The 23993-nt window shown below is 50.0% G+C and overlaps 1 protein-coding gene across 2 annotated transcripts; it reads right to left on the reverse strand.

Moving 5' to 3' along the window:
• Positions 1–1410: 1410 nt before the first annotated feature.
• Positions 1411–16996, reverse strand: LGALS9 (galectin 9). 2 transcript variants are annotated; one of them, XM_019731398.2, is made up of 11 exons: positions 16840–16996; positions 13119–13210; positions 10335–10536; positions 9204–9314; positions 8105–8200; positions 6395–6430; positions 5787–5837; positions 5143–5184; positions 4584–4672; positions 4285–4447; positions 1411–2102 (listed from the first exon to the last, which is right to left on the reverse strand). In XM_019731398.2, exons 1-11 carry the CDS (start codon positions 16876–16878, stop codon positions 1956–1958), a joined length of 1068 nt encoding a protein of 355 aa, XP_019586957.2. In that variant the 5' UTR covers positions 16879–16996; the 3' UTR covers positions 1411–1955. The 2 variants fall into 2 exon arrangements, with proteins under 2 accessions (XP_019586957.2, XP_019586958.1); XM_019731399.2 differs by lacking the exon at positions 8105–8200.
• Between the last annotated feature and the right edge of the window lie 6997 nt (positions 16997–23993).

The raw sequence follows: 23993 nt of genomic DNA on the forward strand, positions 1-23993 counted from the left end.
GCAGCTCTAAGTTATATAGAGTTGAAGACTGGTGGTGGGTGCCGTGCCCAGAAAAATACCCCTCAAAGGGACATATCAACTTGGCCACACTGATTCTCTGAAATGGCCACCAGGTGTAGGGGCGGCATACGGAGTGCACATCTGAAAACTGTGGTGCGGATAAGGGGGCCACAGGCCTCCTGCGGGGCCTCAGCTGAAGTGAGGGGGGTGGGCAGGGCGGAGCGGCACGGGGGTGGAGCCGCACATGATCCCAGCTGTGTAGTGAAGGGCCTGACCACAGCCTGTCTTACAAAGCCATGTATTTTGCTCTGGGGCAGCCCGCTTCATGAGAGTTTGGCCAATAATGACTTGGCACCTGGATGACAAAGCAGGTGAGGTCGGGCTGCGTGTCAAGGACATGGCCATGAGTGAAGGACACACATCTTTCACAGGAAAGGCTTCTTCAGGGACTGAGCCACGTTTCTTTCTCCCAGTGAGTACAAGGAAGGAACTCAGCCAGGGGCTAAGTGGGGGTCTGGCAAAATCTGGCTCCCAGCTTGGGTTTGGCGTCTGTTTCATTGGCTCCCTGGCCCCTGTTCTCAGATGGCGTGGTGGAGGAAGAAGGAGGCATGGCAGCTTCCAGTGTCCCAGCAAAGCATCTAATAACATGGTCAAGAACGGGTCACCTGGACCAGCGCCTCTCACACTCTGAAATGCACATAGACTGCCTGGGACCGCGTTACCTTGCAGGCTCTGATTCAGGAGGTCTGCAGCAGGGCCCGAGCTTCTGCATTTTCAATAACTCCCCAGTGCTGTAGGCGCTGCTGGTCCAAGGACTATGCTTTGAGCCTGACCCTGGTTCCTGAGGCACTGGATTCTTGATGGCATTAGAAGGGTGTGTTGGCATCATATAGACACAGAGCTGGGCCCTCCCACACTGGCCCAGTGGCTGGCAGACCCCTCACACTGAGCCACTTTCCCCACCACACCCTAACCCTTAACTGGGGGATTCACAGTGGAACAACACAAACAAGCCTCTCTTCTAAGTCAGCTTCTCCTGACCCCACCTGCCACCTCCTCCCACTGGGACACAGGGTTCTGATGAGCTGGCCTTGCCATCTGACCTCCTGGCCCTGCCGCAGCCATCACAAGTTCTGGCCCAGCTCTTGGCCAGTCTCAGGAGCATGAGACTATTTCCTGGGTTCACTCTACTACCAAGTTTCCTGCGTTAGTAATTCCTGCCCAAGAGGCCTGAGGCACCCTGCTTCCTCCAGCACCCTTGTGGGGTTTGCGGGGGACCCACTGGGAGCAGGCACGGATGTCAGGGCTCCCCTGATCAAAGTGAGCCCATGCTCTGTCCTCAACCAGGACCTCCCCAATTCCAGAGGCCAAAATGTCTCCACACACAGTAAACGACAATCACCCCGTGCATATGTGCCAACAAGCATTTTTCTTTCTCTCTTTATTTGAAGGACACTGGAAAGTGGGGGAGCCCCCAGCTGAGGAAGTTTCTGTCAGTTGCTGGAGACCAACAAGTGTTAATCAGTCGCTTTCCTGGAGCGGGAGAAGGGTTGATGCAGGATGCAGGAGAGGTTAAAGGTTGGAGAAAGGAGATGGCCTCCCCTGTGAGTGACCAGCTGATGGCTTGGGCCTGAGATGGACTTGAATGGGGTATGGGAATGGGATTGAGAGGTAGACGGGGGGGAGGCCTGGGCTGGGAGCTTGGGAAGGCCCAGGACGCCCCTCCCTTCCTGCTTAGGAGACTGAATATGGGGCTTCAGCCTGCACAGACCGCCGCGGTCCATGGATAGTAGGATTTGGGCAGCTGGAGCCCCAGATGCTGCCCTGGCTGAGGAAAGTAGTCCCAGCCAGCTGCCTTCTCCACTGCAGACTAGCTACAGCCAGAAGGTAAAGCTGATGAGCAGATCCAGACAGCAACATGTCCCAGCCCCTGTCCCCAAGGCCACGGATCCTGCCTATGTCTGCACGTGGGTCAGCTGGATGTCACCCGCCACTTCCAGGTTGTTGATGGCAGGCAGATTCTTCAGGCGATGGCGGTATTCAAACAGGTGCTGAGCGTTCACGGACACCTTGAGGCAGTGGCCTTCACACATGATCCACACCTGGACAGACGAGTCAAGGCCACGTCATTTGCACTCCACTTGGAAAGTCCTCAAAACTAAATGCAGGCTGGTGTCTCCCTCCCTCCTTCCTGCCTTTCTCAAACATTAAGTACACTGCCCCCCCACCTGCATTCTAGCCACACTGAAGGATTCACTCTTCGTAAACATGCCGTGTACTCTCCTCCCCGTCTTTTTGCATATTCTGTTCCCTTAGCCCAGAATGCCCTTCCTCCTGCGTCCCTGATCTGCACACTTTGCCCACATGGATAACTGCAAATCACCCCTTGGAGTACACCCCCCTCCAGCAAACCTTACCTGCCTTACCCTACCTCCTGACCCCCTCCTATCGTGTTTCCCCGAAAATAAGACCTAGCCAGACAATCAGCTCTAATGCATCTTTTGGAGCAAAAATTAATATAAGACCCAGTATTATTATATTATATCATATTATATTATATTATATTTTATATTATATTATATTATAGAGCCAGTATTATAATATTATATTATATTATATTATATTGACTCGGTATTATATTATGTTATATTATATTATATTAATTATATTATATAAGACCCAGTCTTATGTTATATTATATTATATTAATTATATTATGTTATAGTATGGTATAGTATATAAGACCCGGTCTTATTAATTTTTGCTCCAGAAGATGCATTAGAGCTGATTGTCCGACTAGGTCTTATTTTCAGGGAAACACGGTAGTTGAGTCAGGTGCTTTCTCAAGCCATGTCCCCCACCCCACCCTCACTCTCCAACTGGACCCTGAGCCTCTAGGGGCAGGAATACTGGCCCGTGCCATCCATGCCCCCAGTACTCAGCACACAGGAGTGTGCCATGCCCGTGCTCCTGCAGTGGCAGCGTCCTAACATGTCTTTTCCGCCCCAAACATTCTCTGCAAGGGAGTCAGCATACCTGTTAAGGCATCGTCATCCCCATCGCAATAACTAACACCTGCATCACACTTACTGCGCCCCAGGCACCATCCATGCATGTCACAAACACGATGTTTCATTCTTACATCTCCATGAGACTGATATTGTTATTAGCCCCATTTTTAGACGAGAAACTGAGGCACAGAGCATCTACGTCACTTGCTCAAAGCCACACAGCTACTGGTACGTATAAATCCAAGCATATTGCTTTCTGGCTTGAAACACAACAACACACTGTATTAAAATCCAAACTCCTTTCCATGTCCCTTAAGACCTTACATCTGTCATTTCCAAACCTGGGTGAGGAGTATTAGGGCTTATTTTAAAATTCATGTGCCCACGCTCACCCCCTTATTGGGCTGGGGCGGAGCCAGGCATTGATTTTTTTTTAAGCTCTCCAGGTGAATTCAATATGTAGTCAGGGTTGAGAACATCTGCTGAGTGATCCAGGCCTTCAGCGGCACCACCCCACACCTCTCTGCCCCACTCTCCACCTGGGAATCCCTGGCCTCCCTGTTCCTAGACAGGCCACGCCCCTGATTCTCTCGCTTTTGCAATAATAGCTGCTTCCTCCGCTGCCTGCCGGGAATGCACCCCTCAAATCTTTGTGCAGTGGGCTCCTTCTATTATTGGGGTCTCCACTGGACTGTGGTCTCTGAGAGCTGTCCCCGTCTAAGGTAGCGTGGCCCCTGCCAGGCCTTCCTCTATGTCCTTATTCCGTTTTGCTTTCGGCATAGCTAACCTGTTGTGATCTGCATTTGTTCCCTGTTCTTCCCTCACCTAAACTATAAACTCCGTGGGAGCAAGGCCTCATCTGTCTGCTTCATGGCTATTCCCCCAGCACCAGGCTACTTCCTGCACAAAGTAGGCCTTGACAAAACAGCTGATAAATAACTGCTGAATGAATGAGTGAGTGAATAAATGAGTGACACCTCATTCTTGGGTTCGATCTGGCACTTATTGTCTGTGTGACCTCAGGCAAGGAACATACACTTGAGAGTTTGTTTTCTGTCTGTAAACAGCAGACACCACCACCTATCTTATGTGAGACAGTCATAGTAAAACCATAATAACAATAATTGATTGAACACATTCTCTTCTTCTGGGCCCAGCCCTCACCCCAGAGGCCTCAGCTCTCATCTTGTTCGAGGGACCCCCAGACACCTCCCACCCCCTGCTCCATTTGCCCCTCCGGAGCCCGTCTGAGCTCCAGGCTGTGGCACCTTACCGAAAAGCTCTGGCCTCGGGCGAAGGGCATCATTCCCGGCAGGCCCCGCTCCTCAGAACCCCAAGAGCTGTTGATCTGCGTGTTTCGGACCACGGCGTTCTCATCAAAACGGGGGTTCAGGTGGAAGGCGATGTCACTCCCAGAACGCAGGTTGATGTGGAACCTGGGGGTGGGCAGCTCACATGGACTTCCTGTGCCCACTGAGCTCTGGGCCCCTGCCCCTTCCCAGCCTGCCTAGAGCCAGGGGCATGGCCAGTGTGACCTTGGGGAACCTCTCCTCCCTGAGAGCCCAGGCTTACCTGTGAGCGCTGGGCATGACGATGCCCGAAATGATGATGTTCTTGGAGGGGTACAGCCCCCCCGGGATGGTGGTAAAGAAAGGCATCGGCTGTCGGGAAGAGAGGGGCATGTCAACCAGCGGCCGCCAGAGCAGCTGCCACTGGAGGGGGAGCTTTCTGCCAATTGCCATGAATTTGATCTGTCAACTGAGGTTGACAACCGTGCCTGTGTGTGAGTAACGTATTTTCAAGAAAGAACTCCATGATATCTTTACTTGGTTAGTGAATGTCAGAGGAAAACTGTCCAGCATTCCTCAAATTAATGGGCTTAAACTGTCATGAAAAGAACTTTAGCCAGACACAAAAGGCTACTTGGGCTGAGAAGGGAAGGCCATATAATATGCTCATGATGAAGGGACAATATTAAAGGTGAAAGCTCCTTTCAACAGTCTTCTAATGTACCTGGATGTTTGAAGAACTTCAGTTTACTAAATTTAGGACTGCTTTGAATTTTCTAAGCTGCCCTTCCCACTCTGCCCAGCACAAACAAAACCCCCACCCTCCCTGAGCAATCACTTACATAGACGGGGTTGGGGTACACCGTAGGTGGGATCACAGGAGTCTGTTGAAAAGAGACCGGGAAATTCAGTGCAGGAGTGAGCCCACACCCAGGCCCCAGACACTCTAGAGGGGACACTCCAGTGTGATGCTTCAGTACCTGGATTCTCCCATTCACCTTCCCTCTCCTGTCAGCCTTGGTGGAACTTCCTGCCATATTCCCAGACCCCATCATGGTCACCTGCTTTCGACCCCTCTACAGACAGCTATCCTGACTCCAGACCTCCTGTCTGACTTGTGTCAGCAGGCGGAAGAGAAGTAGCAGCTTACGCCTGCGATCAGCAGTGACGTCCTGAGGCCACATCCTCATGCAGGGCCTCAGATCCGGCTGCTGGGATCACTGCATTCCCCTCTCAGTGACAGAACGACCCGTTTTCCTGTTGGCCCCTAGGGTCCTGCTTCTTGGGCTGCTGTGCAAAGCCAGTCTGATCCAGAATCTCTGCTATCCCAAGGGAGGTTTAACTTGTATGTCTCCTGAGCAGAGAGGGCCCAGCCCCAAATGTCCCCATCCTCCTGCTTTCTTCCCTCCTCTGGGACTAGAGAATTCAGTCCTTGGTGAAGGGGGACATGGTGGGGCTGTGAGTTGACCAGAGCTTTCAGACTTACAGGGAACACCTGTCCAGGGACGCTCTGCACAGTGTGGATGACCGTTTGAGTCTGGAAGAAAGAAACTGGGTTTTAACCAGCACTCACCAGCGTAAAGACCATCACCTGCCACCCGAGGGCACCACTTCACATACACCCTCCAAGCAGGTAACCAGCCCAGTCACCCTGACCCGATTCCTCAAATCTGAAAGATAGAAGTGTTTTTTCCTCTTAAGGAGATGAGGGAGGAGCCAAGATTTCTTCTGGAGAAGAAATATGGCCTCATTTGTGGCCTGTGGCCCATCTTTCTTCTCAGGAGAATTTCTCTAGCGTAGCTTCACTTTGCAGGAGGAAAAAGTAAATGTGGGGTGTCCGTCTCCTGTGGTTGCCCACAGAATGGCAGAGGCTTGGGCAATTCGAGCTGTTTCCTAATTCATCAGAGCCAGCCAACCACCCCGGCCCCCAAACTCCACCAGCACCACCATCACAACCAGGCAGATGGTCAAGGCGTCTGGCCCGAGCTGTCCCACCCTCCCTCTGGTAGAGGCCTAATAGCTGGCCCTGCTTCCTCCTTTTAACCCACAGGAAGGACCAAAATGAAGAGGTTTCGAAGAGAGAAAGAGACTTACAATGGGAGCTGAATTGGCCGGCCCAAAACCTGGAGGCTGAAAGGGATGAGAAAATCAAAATGGTGGTTAACATTGGTGCCACATGGGGGTGAGATGATGGTGGAAACTGTCATAAGAAATGCCTTCCCAGACTCATGCTTACCTCCTTCCTGCTCCCAAGCAAGGCTTCCCGAGCCCATGGTGCCCAGATTCTCACCCACCATCCCGGGTATACCATGGTTATGAAATGGGGCTGGGGGCGGGGGGGCTGTCAGGGTTGAAGGAGGGGGAATATCCCCATTGGCTCCTCCAGAGAGAGAGGGCGGTGCGTCTGATACAGAACATATAGCTTACCTTAGCTCCCACAGACAAAAACCATTATTTCCAGTGCCATATTTCACCCAGACGGTGAAAACTAGTATTCATAATGCCTATACTGTGTGCCAAGTTCTGGCCTCAGTGCTTTATGGGGGAGGCATCCTTAGCTTCTGCTTTGCTAAGTGAGGCAACCAAGCTCAGGAAGGTTAAACAATGTGCCCAAGCCTGCCCAGGTAGCAAGTGATAAAATCCAAAATGGTACCAGTTCTGTCTGGTTGTATCCAGCACACCCTGACCTCCCCAGGCCAGGTCCAAAGTTGGGCTGCCCTGCAAAGGCTCTCTGGAGCTCCACCAGTCCTGAAGTCAGTGTGGCAGGAAGCAGGTGCCCTGGCTGTACTGTGATGGGCCACAGGAAGGCTGGACAGAGAGACACCCCTTGCCCCCACCCCCCACTGCTCGAGCAGCCACAGGAAGGGCCAGACCCTCTTCCCTTACTGTCCTAGACCCTGTCCCCACCCAGCAGACTTCTTGTCCTGGCTGGTCTCCCCATCTACTGGCTGTACAAACCACATTCCTCATTCCTTTATCGAGTCCCTGCTGCATTCCAGGCACTGGGCAAAGTGCTGGGGATACACAAAGGAACAAGTCATAATTCCAGGCTCATGGGTGTCGGGAAGGAGGGCATGGAGTAACGAGGACAGACATGAATATACAGTTATAACAGGACATGGTGACTGGCATGGTACAGAGCTGTGCAGAGTCCATGGGGATGGGTTGGGGGTAGGGACATCCAGCAATTTACCAGGCAGGGAAGACGCTCCTGAGGAGCGACATTTAAGCAGATTGTTGAAGGGCAATTAGGGATTGGCTGGGGTGAGGTGGCAAAGAGTCTTTGACACCAGAACAACACGTGCAAAAGCGTGGTGGCCAGAGAGAACCTTGAGTGAGCAGTAGAGGCTGCATGAGCTTCATGAGTGAGGTGCGAGGCGCGAGGTGAGCTGAGCTGGGCAAGACCGGAGAGGATTCTCTATGTCCTGTGGGGTAATCTGAGTTTTATTTAGAAGGGCTTGGGGCCTTTAGGATTTTTAAGCAGGGAGAGGATGTGATCGGATTTGCTTATGGGAAGGTCACTGTGGTAGTGCGTGGTTGGGTGTAAGGGGGGGTGAAGGGTCAGGTGGCCTGGACCAAGGCAGTGGCTTTGGGAAGGACAGGTGTTGATACCCTGGATAGATATTCAGGAGGGGAGGGAAGAATCAAGACAGCTCCCAGGTCCTGGCTCTGGGTGCCTGGTGGATGGAGGAGAGAGGGAAACCTGGGTGGGCGTGATGGCGCCTGTGGACCCTGGCCGGAAGTAGCCTTTCGGACCCTCTGTCCTTCCTGCTCAGCCTCCCAGATTTTCCATGTGTAACTCACTTTTGGTTTGCGCCCCTTGGGCTTGGGTGGGAAACGGGCAGCCTGGGAGTACTGCACCCCGGAGAAGACAGGCTGGACTAGGGCTGCACGGGTGTTCTGTTAAAACAAAAGTTACCATGGAGTGAAGAGAAGCATTAACAGAGGCAAGGAAGAGTGAAAAGGCAGGGGCCAGCGCAAGAAGGGGAAAGCCAGGCAGGAAGGGAGAGAGTTGGGTAGGGAGGGAACGTGAGAGGAGGACCAAAGAGAGAGGAGCTCGTGTTTGCTGAGGGCTGACTGGGTGCTCTTCTCCTCTGAGGGAGCGCACGCAAATGCCCAAAGCTGTAACAACAGCTCTAATCCAGCCACCTAGGACTCTGGGGGAATGTGGGCCCACGATAGTCCAATCCCCCCAGTTTTCACAAAAACCCAGAAATTCAGATTTCCATGATATCACTTGACTTTTTTAAAAAAAAATTGTGGTAAAATATGCATAAAATGTATCTCCGTAACTATTTTAAGTGCACAGTTGAGTGTCATGAAGTCCATTCACACTGTTGTGCAGCCATCACTACCACTCAACTCCAGAACGCAAAACTTCTGACCTTTTAGATGCTGGCAACACAGTAGAAAATTTTAAAACACAGAGAGGGTCCGATAAACCCTGGTGTGGGTCCATGTGGGCCATTGTGTGACCTCTGGCAGCTATTGTGTCACCGAACTCACACAATGACCCATGGGGTGGCAGTGACTATGCCCCTTCCACAGATGAGGAAATTGAGGCTTGGAGAGGCAAAGTCACTTGCCTAAGATCCCACAGCTGATGACAATGACAGAGCTGGAATCTGAGCTAGACTCAGTTTGATTCCCAAGCCTGGGTTCTTTCTGGAACCACATGGCCTCCTAACCAGGGTGGAAATAGAGAGTGACAGAAAAGAGTGGCCTAGGAGTCTGAGAGACTGAAGCAGGTGTTCTGGACAGAGACAGTGACACAAGAAGGACAAGACAGGGAGCCAGAGATGTGTCCCCAGAGTCACCAGGGTAGGAGATCGGCTGGTACCTTTGGGCCCACCCGACAGGGACTAGCCATAGACTGGGAGAGGTGTCAGGTGGACGTTCTGACCTGGAAGCTGATGTAGGACAGCCCCACATTGCCGGCGACGGCGATGGTGTCCACGCGGTGGAAGGGCACGCGGTGTGAGTACTGCATGAAGAAGCTGCCGTTCACTGTCACCTGCCAAGATGAGTGCACATTCCAGGGCAGGGGTCCAGGCCAGGGCAGGGAGCGCACCTGAGCCGCGAGGACCTCTGCTTCTAGTTTTCATATCCATCCCCTGCAGGTCAGGGCACCAGTCCTCAGAGCTGAGCCCGTTACAGGAATAGGTGTGTGATCCAAAATATATCCTGATGGCTCAGTTGGTTAGAGCGCAAGCTCTGAACAACAGGGTTGCCGGTTGGATTCCCACATGGGCGAGTGAGCTGTGCCCTCCACAACTAGACTGAAGGACAATGACTTGGAGCTGATGGGCCCTGGAGAAACACACTGTTCCCCAATATTCCCCGATAAAATTCATTAAAAAAACACACAAAACACTAAAATATATCCAAACCCAATCTGCACTTGGCTCTAGTTGTTGGCTTCTTAGTTCTCATGGTTGTTTGTTTATGGTAGTAGGTTTGTCTTTCTAGTCTTAGCTCACCTCAGGTGTTATTTAAATATGCACATTTAAATATGCATAAAATCCTCAGGGGAGAAGAGGAGAAGGGACCTGGGGTTGCACATTGAGGGAATGGGAACATCCACTTTCACAGAAGCACTGACAGGGACAGCCATCTCCCCAAGCCCAACAGGCACTACTCTGTTTGCAAAAGGAATTTACAACGCCATGCAAAGCTAAGCTATTCATAAAATTTGGATAAGGGCTGCAATAATGTCCTCACAAAACAAATATTATCAGGGACCTATGGAGGAATGGCTACAGCAGAGGACTGGAACTTGGACCTTGAGGCCAAATATCCTCCTGGTGACTTAATCTAGTTCTTATTTCCTGATAGGAGAAGGAACAGATGCACCTGTAAATGCAGGTGAAGCTGTGTAAGGAAATGGTAGCCATCAATAAGCCCTTATGAGGAAATGGTAGGTTATTTGTATAATGGCATTGATCCGGTGATTGTTGAAGGGCTATTCACCATGCCCGCCTGATAGCACTGCGGGTCAGGCAGCGGGAGGGAGGCCAGGACAGTTCCTGCTCACCTTGAATTCGGAGCTCTGCACCAGGAAGCAGAGCTCAAACGGACTCCCCCTCTGGAAGGGCATTTGCATCTTCCTCTCCTCAGGCCCCCAGCTTCCATTCTGCTTTGTGTTGCACACCACATACCCTCCCTCTTCAAACCGAGGGTTGAAGTGGAAGGCAATGTCATAGTCACTGCAGCCGGTCTGAAAGTTCACAGAAAACCTAGTACAAGGGAAATCAGAAGGTGTTCTGTAGCCCGGTTTATTGCCAATGGTGGGAACAGGAGAGTCTCGCGCCTTTGATTTACGTCTGTCTGTCTGGGAACTTGCGGACAACCTGTATGGCAGGCTGGCCCCCATCCTTACTTTGTTGCTATGTTTTCGGTTTACCTAACTTGCATGTAGTGTGTTTTTGTGTAATGGTTGCATTTTGCCCTTTCCAGCGTGACTTTCCAAAAGTAAGTAGAAAATGGAGCAAGAAAAATGTTGACACTAGCAACAAGTCTTGGAAACTGATTACAAACTTGTATCGGAGATGGCAATCAAGGAATATGCCTAGAAACGAGAACCTTTCACACCAAGTGGGCACTCGTTGGAGGCCAGCCCATGTCTGCTCAACTGGGAAGGAAGAGAGCAAATTGAAAGAACATGTGAAACTGATGGAATATACCACGAAGACGGTGTCCAAAAGGGGAGGCAGAGAATAAATATTAACTCTCTGGGTGTGAGAACTTTCCGTGTGTTTGTCTGTTCCTCATTGGTGTGTGTCCCACACGTGAGATGTGCAGTGGTGGCCCTGAAGTCAGCAGGCCTGGACCCAGGCCCCACCTCTGCCCTGTTTGTCATTTGGGATGACCCTGAATCACATTACCCTCAAGTCGCTGCACCCAGGAATGGTGGCGACTTCCTTCCTTTGGGGATGGTTAATGAGGCTGCGTCCAGGAAACTCCCAGGCAAGTTAGTGTTCCTTCCTGTCTCTCTCCTCAAGGAAGCCCCTCACCATCGAAAACTTCCTTCGGGTCTAGCTATAGCTCAAAGGTGAGGAATTAAAACGAAAGGAGCTTCCAAGGAACCTAATTCACAAAAGGGGCGCAATAAATGTTTATTCTGCCTTTCCCCAGACACAGCTCACTCCGGTCCTAAAAATAGTCCCTGTCTGAGGTTCTCTCCACTGAGCTGTCACGGTCCACTCCAGCCTTCCCTGAACTCAGCATGAGTATGCGTGGATCATGGCCTGCTTCTCAGACTCACTCTGGTATCCCCAGCTCACTCACAGCGCTCAGGGAAGGCCGCCTGCTTTCATGTGTTCTGCGTTCACCCAAGACCAGGCATTCCACCAAGCCCTGAGATGCCCCTTAATAGACATCCTATAAAATTCCTGCAGAGCCCATTTGATTTCTCTGTGGAGGAGGACAAGTTCTGGGCGCCATCCTCAACACCAGGTCACTCTGTGGACCCTTAGCCAGCAGGGCCCATAGGGACCCGCGGTGGCCCCAAGCCCAGCCTGACCTCCCTCTGGGTACGCTAAAAGGAAAGGTGTCTCCCAGTGACTCTGGAAACAGAAAAGTCCTCTTTAAATGGAGACTATTGTTTCTGAAATATCTCAGGATGTGTTTTCCACTTTGTGGTCCTCCAGCTCCATTCCTGTGGTCCTTTGAAAATTCTTGCCCCAGGGAAGGATGAGGGCAAAAGCTTCCACGGGAAGAGGTAGGGACAGTTTCTATCAAACAGGATGGGAGTAGAAAGCCCTCCTGGTACTGGGAGGAAGGGTAGACATAGGGAGGGAGGGAGAGCAAAGGGGATGGAGGTTCAGAGGTCCCAGGTTCTCCTGCTAGCAGGGTTTAGGGGGATCTGGGGGGCCCTGCTTTCATTGGAGTCTCCTGGGGGCACTTGGGGCCCTCAGAGATGTCCCAGGTATCCACCTGGCAGGGAAGGCAATGGTGGAGGAAGTCATCTAGAATGTAGATACCAAGATGAGGTTGAGCTGGGCTTGGGAGTGGTATGAACGGATCCAGAAGGTTCCCAGGCCCCATGCAAGGTGATGAGAGGACTACTGGGAGCAAAAGACATCCGGGATTGAGACTCAGAGACTTCCAAGAGAAGGCCACATATCCAGAGGGTCTTCTGTGGACACCATGGACTGCAGCAGGCAGCTGCCATGTACATAGACCCCACCCAAACAGGGAGAGAGCCCCACACCTCCGCACCACCTGGACGGCAGCAGAGGTCAGCCAGGGTTGTGTGAGCATCAGAGGGCCCTTCAGCCTCTGAGAAGATCTTCCCTGTTCCCAAACACCCGCCCTCCCCCCACTTTGGGAAGGAGGAGGGGGTGGGAAACTGTGCTAAGAAGATGTATGTATTTTGAATCGACTTAGTATTTTCCAGAAAAGACCTTGAAACAGAAAGAGACCAAATTTTGAGTTGATAGCAAGTTTAAATATTTCCACGTCAGCCAAAGGAGAGCTCTGAAGTAGATGATGGCAATTATGGGAAATAAAGGAAGTGATATTTTTGTCATTCTGGGTCTTGGTGTGCAAAGTTGAATTCTAGAACATGATGATCTGCCTCGGGGCTGGCCTTAGGCCGTGATCTCCTGCTCTCCCTATGTCTTTGGGGAGTCTACGTTCATGGTCCCAGATGCTATAGGCAGATGGCAGTGGTGCCATGAGTGTTGGCAGCGGCTAGGCCCTACTCATCTGGAATCCTCTGAACCAGGTACAGGCAGCTCAGGTGAACCAACCTGAGCTGACAGGAAGCATGATTTGCTAAGGGGTGAGGCTGGAGAGAAACAAGAGTTCCAGGTACCTGGTATCACAGGAGAAAATAACAGTCCCACTGATATTGATCTGAAGTCCATCTCGGAGGCCCCCTTGGATGGTCCCAAAGAAGGGGACAACCTGCAGGGAGAAGACGGTGGTCAGTCGGTGTGCCTGCCTCCTTCTGTCTGTTCCCTTCCGCACTTGCTAGTGGTGGCCCTGGGTGTGTCCTGCACCGTGCTAGGGGTTTGGGTGCAGCTGTGACTAGGACAGGGGGAGTCTCAGCCTCATGATTTCCTAGGCTTTTAAGGAAGCTGGCCTGAACTGAAGTAGTTACACAGACATTCTGAGACTGTGATCATGAGACCGCAGAGCTCTGAGAGATTGTAATGGGGAACTGGCCTCCCAGAAGAGTTTGAGAAGAAGTGACCGTTTCCAAGAAGGGAAGGAACCAGGGTAGTGATGGAGACTGCTGGACCTCAGGCCAAGTTCCCAGTAAAGACTCCAGGGCTCTGGTCGGAGACTCAGGAGGCCTAAGGGACGAAAGAGGACACCCACCTACTCCAGAGGATAAACCTTCTGCTAAGCTGAGAGGGCCAAGAAGAAGGCATCCTTCCCTCTCTCCTGCCCACCCCACCATAGAATAGTGGTGGCCATGACCTTTGCCCTCCCAGCCACCTGGGTAGCACCTCTTCCTAGATGCTTTCTGCAGCCACAGGGCAGCCGCCTCCTCTACTCCTGCTCCTGGGCTCCCCATTCCTTCTGCCAGGCCCCCAGCAGCCTCCAAATTCCTAATGTGGTATCTCCACTCCTCCTAGTTCCCATCAGCACCCACTTTGTCAAATTCTCTTTCTGGGGCTACTCGGAAGGAGCAATGGTTATGGTGAGGCTTGCATCAACTTTAGAGCCAGGCATACTCCAAGTTTGAATCCTAATTTTGCTGCTCATTACCTGAGTGGCCTTGGGGAACTTATTTAACCTCTCTTTGCCTCAAGTTTCCTCATCTATAAAATAGGGATAATTCCACTGTATGTTTAAGATCAATGATTTAGTGAGAAAAATTCTGTGGAAAACACTGGTACATAGTAGGTACCTCTCTACCACCCAGCCTTTCCTCTGGGTATCTCAGAGCAAAATTCCCAAATTCCAAAACTGTCCTCCAGAATGTCTAGTACCTAATGTGGTTCTATAAGCTGCATTAATGTAGGCGACAGTTCTATCTCCTAGTCAATTTTCCCATTTTTCAAGTTGCTAATATACTCTCTAACTTCTTCTTTAATTAATACCCTAGAAAAATGAAATGCTTACAGGATCCGAACAGGAGATGTGTCTGAGTGAGGCAGGGGCGATAGGGAGTGGCAGAGACTACGGCAAAGTAGACATCATCTCTCTCATTTAAAGGGGCAGCGTCCTCTCACATCTAACCAGGATGAATTAATCCCTCTGCTGGGTCAGAACTTGCTTTCAGCTCCTGGCCATGCCAGGAGGCTGAGGACTTTTTCCTCTGCTTCCTACCTGGAAGTCTGGACAGCAGAACCAGGCTCTCCAGGCCTGAGAGTAGACCGCCTGCTTCTGGAGACCCAGAGTCACCAGAGGGCACCCGGCGCCAGCTGGCAGAGAGGACTCATTGCAGGAGCCAGTGTGGGCTTCTAGCCAAAGGGCGTTACTGTCCTAGAGGTTCTGAGTCCCTTCTGGCAGCCAGTGTCCTGGTCTGTTATCTAGTTATCTTCGTAACAATCCTGGTCATTATTAGTGCCACTTCTACAGATGAGGAAACTGAGGCACAGAAAGGTTTGGTAACTTGCTCAAAGGTGGGCACAGCTGAGCAGTAGTAGAGTGGGGTTTGAACTTTAGCCTCCATGCTTTTACCTGCCACACAGCCTGCTTCTCATGATGAAGCACAGAACACCCTCGCTTCTGGTTCACTGAGTGCTTTCCCGGGCCAAACATCGTGTCCTGTCCTGCTTGTGGTTGCAGCCTCCATCCTGGCCTTCTGAGGAGGCTGGGCCAGATGAGGTTGGCGGGGCATGGGCAAGGAATGGGGTGAGAGGTCCCCGAGGCAGGCCCTCAGCAAAACAGCTGGGCCGTGTGATCTTCCCGGCACACTTTAGCAGAAGCTATAAGGTTAATTCTGATTGCTGGAAGTCAATAGGTCACCCTGGAGAGGGAGCCCATGTGGGCTGGATGGAGGTGCTCCTGGCACCTGTGGAGGTTGTACCCATTCTCTTTCCTGTCTAGACTCCAAGGCCTGTTTTGATTCTCTGTTGCCCTTGCAGGATTTTCCTTCTGATTTGAAAATTTTGGCTTTTGAGTCCAAGGATTGGAAAGTGAAACCAGTTACCAGGGTAATAAAATGTCAGGTCCTGGAAGGAGCTCTGGGATTCCCCCGTCTGAGAGAGAATGAGCCCAGGGTGACATGTTCTGACCCTGAAGCCCCCATGGAGGCTCCAACCGGGCCTGGCCCAGCTTTCTCCAGCCCCACTGCGAACTGCCTCACAGTGGGCTGAGGGGCCCCAGCAACTGCTGGGAGGAAGCAGGCCAAGCCCGAGGCCCCTGCAGAGGCGGGCTTGAATGGGAAGCCCTGGAAGCTTCCCCCCTTAGCACGCTGGTGCTGCCCACCCACCCTCCCGCTGGCCCCAACAGGAAGGGCTCAGTCAGCCCGTCGCCAGCCCCTCAGAAAGCTCTTTGCCAAGGCCGGGAGAGGCTTCTATTCCAGGGCCAGGCCTGGCACACAATGGCTACAAGGGCCTCCTGGGCCGGGGGGCTGCCTCTTGCCTGCCTTCCCCCATTACTGCTCTTTCCGTGGGTACTTCCCTCTCCTGGGGGTAAATCAAGGCACCTTCCTACCCTGCCACTTACCGCCTGGGGACATTTGGCAAGTAGCCCCAACGTCTCTGAGCCTCAGTTTTTCCATGTATGATGTGGGTATAATAAGGCTCAGAGGGTTTAAACGAGGCCACCTGCAGACAGGGCCCACACACATGGCAAAAAGACAGCCCTTGGCATCGCACACTGCAGGGACAGCCCCACTCCTCTCTCACTCCCCAGAGGGTCCCTCTGCAGACACCCTTGACCTGCCGCTGCCATGTTAACTCACCCTGCAGGGAGCAGACACCTCCTTAGGTGGCCTTCCCTGCTGCCCCGATTCCTAATCATGCTAAACATTTCAAAAACAACTACAGTGTGCCAGTACTGTTCAAACACCTTAGATATGCTACCTCACTTAATCCTTACCCCAACCCTGGGAGGTAGCTTGACGATTATCCCATTTTACAGATGTGGAAACTGAGACCCAGAGAGGTAAAAGCAACTTGCCTGAGGTCATCTAGCTAGTAAATGGCTGACCCTAGGGAGGTCATCTTCAAAGTAAGTGCCCCATGCTGGGCTGTTATTCTGCACCAGAAGCCAGGTTTACTTCCCCTTTCATACAAACAAACCACCAATCTTCTAAGTACGTGTTACTTGTGCCCGGCTGCCCCTCAGCACCTAGGACAAGGCAGGCACCCAGAGGGAGCTCAGTCAACATTTGTCACATGCACGAATCCTGGTGAGTATCCTCCCCTCTGGTCCTAAGAGGCACGGGCGAGACCGACCTGGGGTAGAAGTTGTGTCAGGATTGTTCCATCTGGCATTTCTGCCCTTCTGTGTTCTCTTTGGGATGCCCCCCCTTACTCCCCCGCCACTAGGTGTGATTTCCTCCTAGAACCAGAACTGCTTCGCTGGCTGAGGCAGCTCAGTTCAGGCAGCACTGCCATTGCCCTGGAACTCACCGGGTTCACGAAGGGAGTCTGGGGGCTGCTGAAGGCCATCTCTCCACCAGCTCTGTGGTCACCGCTGCTTTTCACACAGGGTCGGCAGTCCTCTGCGCTGGGGAGGAGTTCACAAAGAAATAGAAACCAAAGCAATTTGGCAGTTATTCAATGGGGAGGAGCCAGGAGCAAGAGGAAGTAGGTCTAGAGAGAGAGAGAAAGGTAGGATGCTGGGGTGTGGAGGCGCTGGGAGAGAAGGGGTGACTGTGAATTCTGGGCCAGGAAAGTAAACACTTTTCACCCCAGAGAACTTTCTCTCCTCTCTCCTCCTGTGCTCCACCCCGAGACTGAATCATGTTTGGTCCATATATAGGTTCAAAGATCCTGACCACACTGATCTTAAGTGTGTGGCTGTGTCGCCTCAGCACGCCCGGTCGTGGTGTCCAGAAAACAACGGGGCTGTTTGGCAGGGCCTGTGTGGCTAGGCATTGCCTGAGCATGGTGGGTGGGAGTGGAAGGTCTGGTTATACCCATTTTACACTCAGAGAAACTGAGACCCAAAGAGTCTGAGGGACATGCCCAAGGTCACATAGCTTACTGGTGGCAGCCTGACCTCTATGAGGATACTTAGGTTCTCAAAAAGGTATTTCTCTCCTTTAAAATTCTATTCCTCGTATAAAAATATCATCACGTAGAAAGAAGTATCTCACAAATAGAAAACCTCAGAATGGAGGTTATGATCTCCTTGGATATGGTGGAGCCCTGGCAACTTCTGATCCCCTGCTCTATGAATTTCTCTCGTCTCTTCTCCCTCTCTACTCCTCTCTCCCTATTTTCTTTTTTTTTCTGGACTTTAGAACGGCAAGCGAGATGTCTTGGTCATAATGAAACATTCCAAGTGACATCGAAATCAGGGGAACATGTTAAATAAACTTCGTTTAATTAGCTTCAACACCTGGTTAAGGGAAATGATTGAAAAGAGACTTAACAGGATAGGCTGGGTCGGGGAAGTGGGAGGGTAGGATGGGAGCAGTGACAATAACCTTACCTGAAGTCAAGCTGGTCCCTGCAATGTGTTGGAGAGAAAGCCAAGTGTGCTAGCTGTCAGGCCCGGATGAGCCAGTAAGGGTCACATGGGCACTGAGTGGGCAGAAGGTGCCCCAGAGCCATCAGATGTCTGTACCTCTCTTCCTTCTTACAGCTTATTAAGATGCACCAACATTTGCAAAGACTGACTTCTTTGAGAGGCTCCCATTCAACTGAGGCTTCGAGTTCCCTGGCCTCACCTCCATGCCCACTGTATTGCTGGATCAACTAGAATTTGACCGGTTAAACCCACAGTTAGAGCCGAAAGAAGGGAAAGGAAGGAAAATCCTTTGTAATCCTTTCCAACCCCAGGAATAGGTTCATCATTGATTGGGATATGGGACAAGTGACACTCTCATTCCTTGCAAGTTGGAGTATGAAACAATACAACTTTGGGAAACAACTCAAGAGAGGTGAAAACATATGCATATGTTCATGACAGCTTTACTCACCCCAGCTCCAAACTGGACACAGCCCACAGGAGAAAGGAGAAAGGAGAAACAAATGATGGTATTCACACAATGGAATGCCCCTCGGCAATAAAGGAAGTATGATATAGGAAATATCAGTGAATCTCACAGTGAAGGAATGACCCGAGGCGGGTGTGGCTGGGAGGGCACGCAGGAGTCTTCTGGGTTCTGGAACTGAATCTGGATTTTGGTCACACAGCGGTTTTACCTATGTAAAAACATCCAGCAAACAAGGATCCGTGCATTTTACTCTACATAAACACTAGCTCAATAAAGTACTGTTAAAAAAAGCCAAAAAAGCTCTCAGAGTCTAGAGTCCCATCAAGACACAGGGACAGCTAGAATTCCAGCAAACAAGCATGAACGCATCACGGAATGTCTTGGAGGTGAGTCAGCCCTTCGAAAAGAGCCCCAGGGCCCTCTGCTCCCGCCCTGTGCCCTTGCAGGGTGGGGCGTTCTCAGACTAATTAAGACAGTAAGAAGGTGTCCTCCAAATGCAGTGCCAGGGCACTGCTGACTAGGCAGCTTGGCATCACTGCGCAGCCACCAGGACCCATTCCCAGGGCCCTGCTGTGGCCTCTAAGGAGGCGAGGGGCCGCCCTCAGCCCAGCTCCTATGCAGAGTTTTGTTAGTCAAAGTCCCAGACACGGGTCTGAGGCTGTCTTCTCTACCCTGGAGACCGAAGGATCTGTTCAAAATGTGAGTCTGCCACCTCACACCCTTTGGGATTGCCACTATCAAGAAACCAGAAGATGAAGAGTGTTGATGAGGAATGTGGGTGAACAGCCCTTGGGCACTTGGTGGGCCCGTAAAATGGGGAGGCGGCTATGGAAAATGTAGTGTAAGGGCCTCATGATAGCTTTTTTTTTTTACTGTAATACCATGTTTCCCCCAAAAAAAGACCTAACCAGAAAATAGGCCCTAGCATGATTTTTCAGGATGACATCCCCTGAACATACGCCTTCATGCGTCTTTTAGAACAAAGATTAATATAAGACCCAGTCTTATTTTCAGGAAAACGCGGTATAAGTGCCTGATGTTAAGCGTTTGATTGCAAGGCCTCCATTTCAAGGATATCCATCTCAAATAAACAGAATGCCCGCCGTGTAATAGCTTCTAGCTGAACAATTAGATAAGCACCCAGACCATCCCCACCCATTAAGTTCCCCTTTTTAAAGGCCTTGGGTAACCTAGATAACTGACCAAATGAGTAATCCCACTTTTCCCTTCCTGTGATCTAATTCCCACTTAGCCACCCGACCTTTGGACTCCAATAAATGCAGAACCCTAGGTCCCGGATCTCTCTACCTGCAACTTTGCTGTGTGGCCCCAGGACTAGTGAGTAGTAAACCTTGTGTTTTCAAAGTTCCGTGATGATTTTGTTGCTGAAATGCATCTTGCAGTCACCATAAGAACCACAAGGGCTGGTCCAGCCACAGCATTGGCTCCAGTTGGGGAAATATCTATAGGAACTCCCCACAAGTAGTACAGGGCCAGAAGAGTGCCCCCGGCATTTCTAGCCAATAGCATCAATATCCATAGGCTGAGACCTATGCAACAAAACAGTATGGCGGTTCCTCAAAAAACTAAATGTAGGATTACTATATGATCCAGCAATTCCACTCGTATACCTGAAAAATTTGAAGAGACATTTGTACACCCATGTTCATAGCAGCATTATTCACAATAACGAAGAGATGGAAGTGGCCCATATGTCCATCGATAGATGAATGGACAAAGTGTATATACATATAGAATGGAATATTATTCCTCCCTAAAAAGGAATGAAATTCTGACACATGCTACAGTGTGGATGAACTCTGAGGACATTAGGTTAAATGAAATAAGCCAGTCACAAAAAGACAAATATTGTATGATTCCAGTTATATGAGGTATCTAGAGTAGGCAAATTTATAGAAAATAAAGTAGAATGGTGGTTGCCAGGGGCTGGGGTGGGGGGGGAGTGGGAAATGGGGAGTTGTTGTTTAATGAGAATAGAATTAAGTTTTGTAAAATGAAAAAAGTTCTGTGGATGGATGGTGGTCATGTGTGGAGAGCAAAAAATTGTATTTATTTATTTACTTATTTATTTTTTATTTTATTTTTTTAGGAAAAAAATTTTACTCTACCTTTCTAGGTTCTTCTAGCTGGTTTAATAATAAAATTGGTGCGAGACAGATTAACAGGAGAAAAGCCAAATTTAATTTTGTATGTATGAGGGCTCCATAGAATGTGAGGCCCATAGGCAGTCAGGCAATTGAGGCTTATATGCCTGAACTAAGCTAAGGCGAAGGGAGTAAGAGTCTGGGACTTTGAAGGGAAGGAAGACAATTCACAGGGAGATGAGAAGAGCAAATGTTTGGCTAATAATTTCCATGCCATGCAAAGAAGTCTTTTTAATGTAAACAGAACCTGTTTGGTAATAGCTCTCCTCCTGGTACAGGCTCCCTATCTAAATTCTTTAAAGCAGGTAAGGGAAAGATTAAAAGAAAAACTTCTGGGCCAGCCCGGTGGCTCAGGTGGTTGGAGCACCATGCTGCTAACGCTGATGTCGCTAGTTCGATTCCCACATGGGCCAGTGAGCTGCACCTTCTACAGCTAAGATTGTGACCAACAGCTCTCCCTGGAGTTAGGCTACCATGTGCTGCCGTGTGATGCCGTGTGATGCCATGAGCGGCGTGAGTAGCCAGCTGGCAGGCAGCCAGCGAGAGCTGCTGTGAGCGGCCACCTGGCAACCAACTGCTTCAGCCGGGGGGAGTGCAAGGCTCATAACACCAGCATGGGCCAGGGAGCTGTGTCCTACACAACTAGACTGAGAAACAACAGCTTGAACAGGAGCAGGGGGCTGTGGGGGGAGGCGGAAAAAGGGGGAAAAAAGAACTTCCTAAATTTTCTGTGTCTTAAAAATTACCGCTCATTTATGCTAAACAGACACATTTTGGGGTGGCAAATTTTGTTTCCCTACAGTCTCACCTTTGAAAGTTCAGAAGTTGAGTTAGTAGATTGTTCCATCTCAGTGAACCAGTGTCTTGGTCCTGACAATAGGTCAGTTTAGTTAAACTCATTTCAGGAGGCAGTTATGTGGGTAGACTCCCTATGGTACAAACAATCAGGTGTTTACTAAAACATTTCTACGGAAACAAAAGGAAAACAAAGGGTAACGATTGGAGAAGACTATAAACCCAGCCTCAGTCCAGAGGGCAGCCAGTCAAGAAAATTTCTAGATGTTTGGCTGGAAGCATATTTTAGATGGAGTAAGGGCAGGCAATGGCAATCTGACAGATTTTCTGAGTTTGCAGTTTGAATGCCTCTGGTGAGCATTCTGAGGGACATATACAGTAACAGACACAGAGATTGTCCATTCATGAGCTGTTGTGATGATTTCTCTGAAGTTTCTATCCAGTTGTCCAACTGTAGCTTCCGTGGCTTTTGGAAAAGGGCAGTTTTAGTTCTCACGGATTCCAAGTCAGAAGAGTGGAAGGAAAAATTGGAAACGTTAGTTTGGTGAGCTGTAGTCAAGTATTGGAGGAAACTAGAAGAATTCAGGATCTAGTCCAGTTTACAGGTAGAAAACAAAACTTCAAGGACAAGTAATAGGACTAGAAGCTGATATCCACAAAGGCGTACTCGAGTTTGGCTTTGAAACAACTTTTCTCTCTACAGTCATTCCCCACTTCTATCAGACATAATCAAAGTTAAGACTAATTTGTTGGCAAAATAAATCTAGTCTCTTTAAATATCGCCTGGTTATTTAAGTAAATGCAGCAAGAACAATGCTTAACCATGTATAATCTTTTAATCTGCTTTGCCGGGACTTTTTATAAAGCATCTCAGACTGGACTTTTTAAAAGCTTCTCAAGGTCAGGACTTGCCATCACACTTCGCTTGCAATACCTACAGATTTGGGTGAATTCTTCTCTTGTTGAGGTTCCCAAAATATCTTGAGGTTCCTGGGTCTGCCAGTAAATGACCATCGTTACTCACCTGGTTAAGCTGTTGGTAACCCTGTAAGCAAGGTACCCGCCAGGCTGATTTTTCCAAGGGGATTTACTGGCTACAGAAAATCAACCTTAATTCCCAAAAGCTGTCTGGTCATACGTGAGTCGAAGCTTATTCTCAAATATGACAGTTCAAGTCAAAGTTTTGGTAATATAACCAATGTCCAATTGTATCCTGTTATAAGGAGAACAGATTCTTAATTTTCTCCTGTTAATCTGCTTTATGCCATTTTAATTATTTGACCAGACATAAGAACCAAGAGCCCTAAAGCAAGTATGCCCAGCACTGGGGATAGTGATATCCAGACTCAGATAAGCCATGAATCTCTCCCAGAGCCTGGGATTGGGCAGTTTGGGGGGAAAGCCGGACATCTGCATTTTCAACAAACACCCCACACGGATCTGGGTTTTGTGGGACTCAAATTACACATTTGGGAGGCATCTTTAAGGAAAAGAATGCCTTACTTTACTGAAATGAATGATCATATAAATATGTTGCTGGGGCCTTGCCCAAGGTCCACGCACGTGAGGGGCCCTGTAGCCTGAGCCCCCATAGGCCTGCCTGGGAGCCCACCTCCGAGTCAAGAGGGTTCTGAGGTGAAAAAGTGAAACTCCCTTGAAGCACAGACTAGCATTTCATTTACAAGCATTTACGGAGCACCTGCTGGGTGCCGGCCCTGAGCTTGGCTGTGGGGACCACAGACCAAGAGGACATTGTCCTTTCTCTCTAAAGATTCATAAATCATTAAGATTGGTGGTAATGCAAATTACTAAATGCACTAATGTGCTATGAAGCCAGTGTCTTCAGTTTTCAGTGGGGCATAGCAGCTGGGTGAAGCCAGAGAAATTACTCTGTAAGCCTCCGTTTCCTCATCTGTGAGATGGGGCTAATCCCAGGCCTTATTACATAAGGGTATTGTGAGAATGAAACGAACTAACGCTTGTAAAGCATGTAAGTCGATGCCTGGCAGAGAGTGAGCACTCCATAAATGATGTCTGTGTTTTCACATATCTCACCTGTGGGCGGTGAGGCCAGAATAGCGTTCAGAGAAGAGGTGGCCCCCCGGCTGAGTCTTGAAGGATCGGTGGTGTCCCTTCCATGGGTGGCAGGGATAAGGAGGGGAAGAGCACGCAGCTCCGTGGAATCAAGGGCACTCAACATCACTGTTTACTCACACTTCCTCATTGGGGAACCCACGTGAGCAAACATTAAATACCAGATGTGCAAAGGATTAGTGTCGGGTCAGTAATTGATTTCCTGGCCCTATAGTACTTTCCTACTTGTTTGGCAGCATATTATTTTCTGCTTCATCTGATGAAGATTCGATACATTTTCCATAGAGGAAACTAGAAAGATCGTCCCGTCTTTCCAGTGGCCTGCTTTTTCTCCACTGCCCACATACTTTGGGAACCAGGCAATGGAGGACACATGCCATTGTGACACACCTCTGGCCATGCATCTGTGTATCTGGACCCAGGTGAGTTGGCACAATGGGCAGGAAGAATGTTGCAGAAGCCATTCCTAAGCTGGGATAGCTGGGAATAATTTAATTACTCATGAAAGTGGCTGTGAACCACATAAACGTATCCCACTAAACTTAAAATAAATATATGCCAAACT

The sequence above is a fragment of the Rhinolophus sinicus genome, linkage group LG15 (genome assembly GCF_036562045.2).
Source record: "Rhinolophus sinicus isolate RSC01 linkage group LG15, ASM3656204v1, whole genome shotgun sequence".
NCBI classification, from domain to species: domain Eukaryota; kingdom Metazoa; phylum Chordata; class Mammalia; order Chiroptera; family Rhinolophidae; genus Rhinolophus; species Rhinolophus sinicus.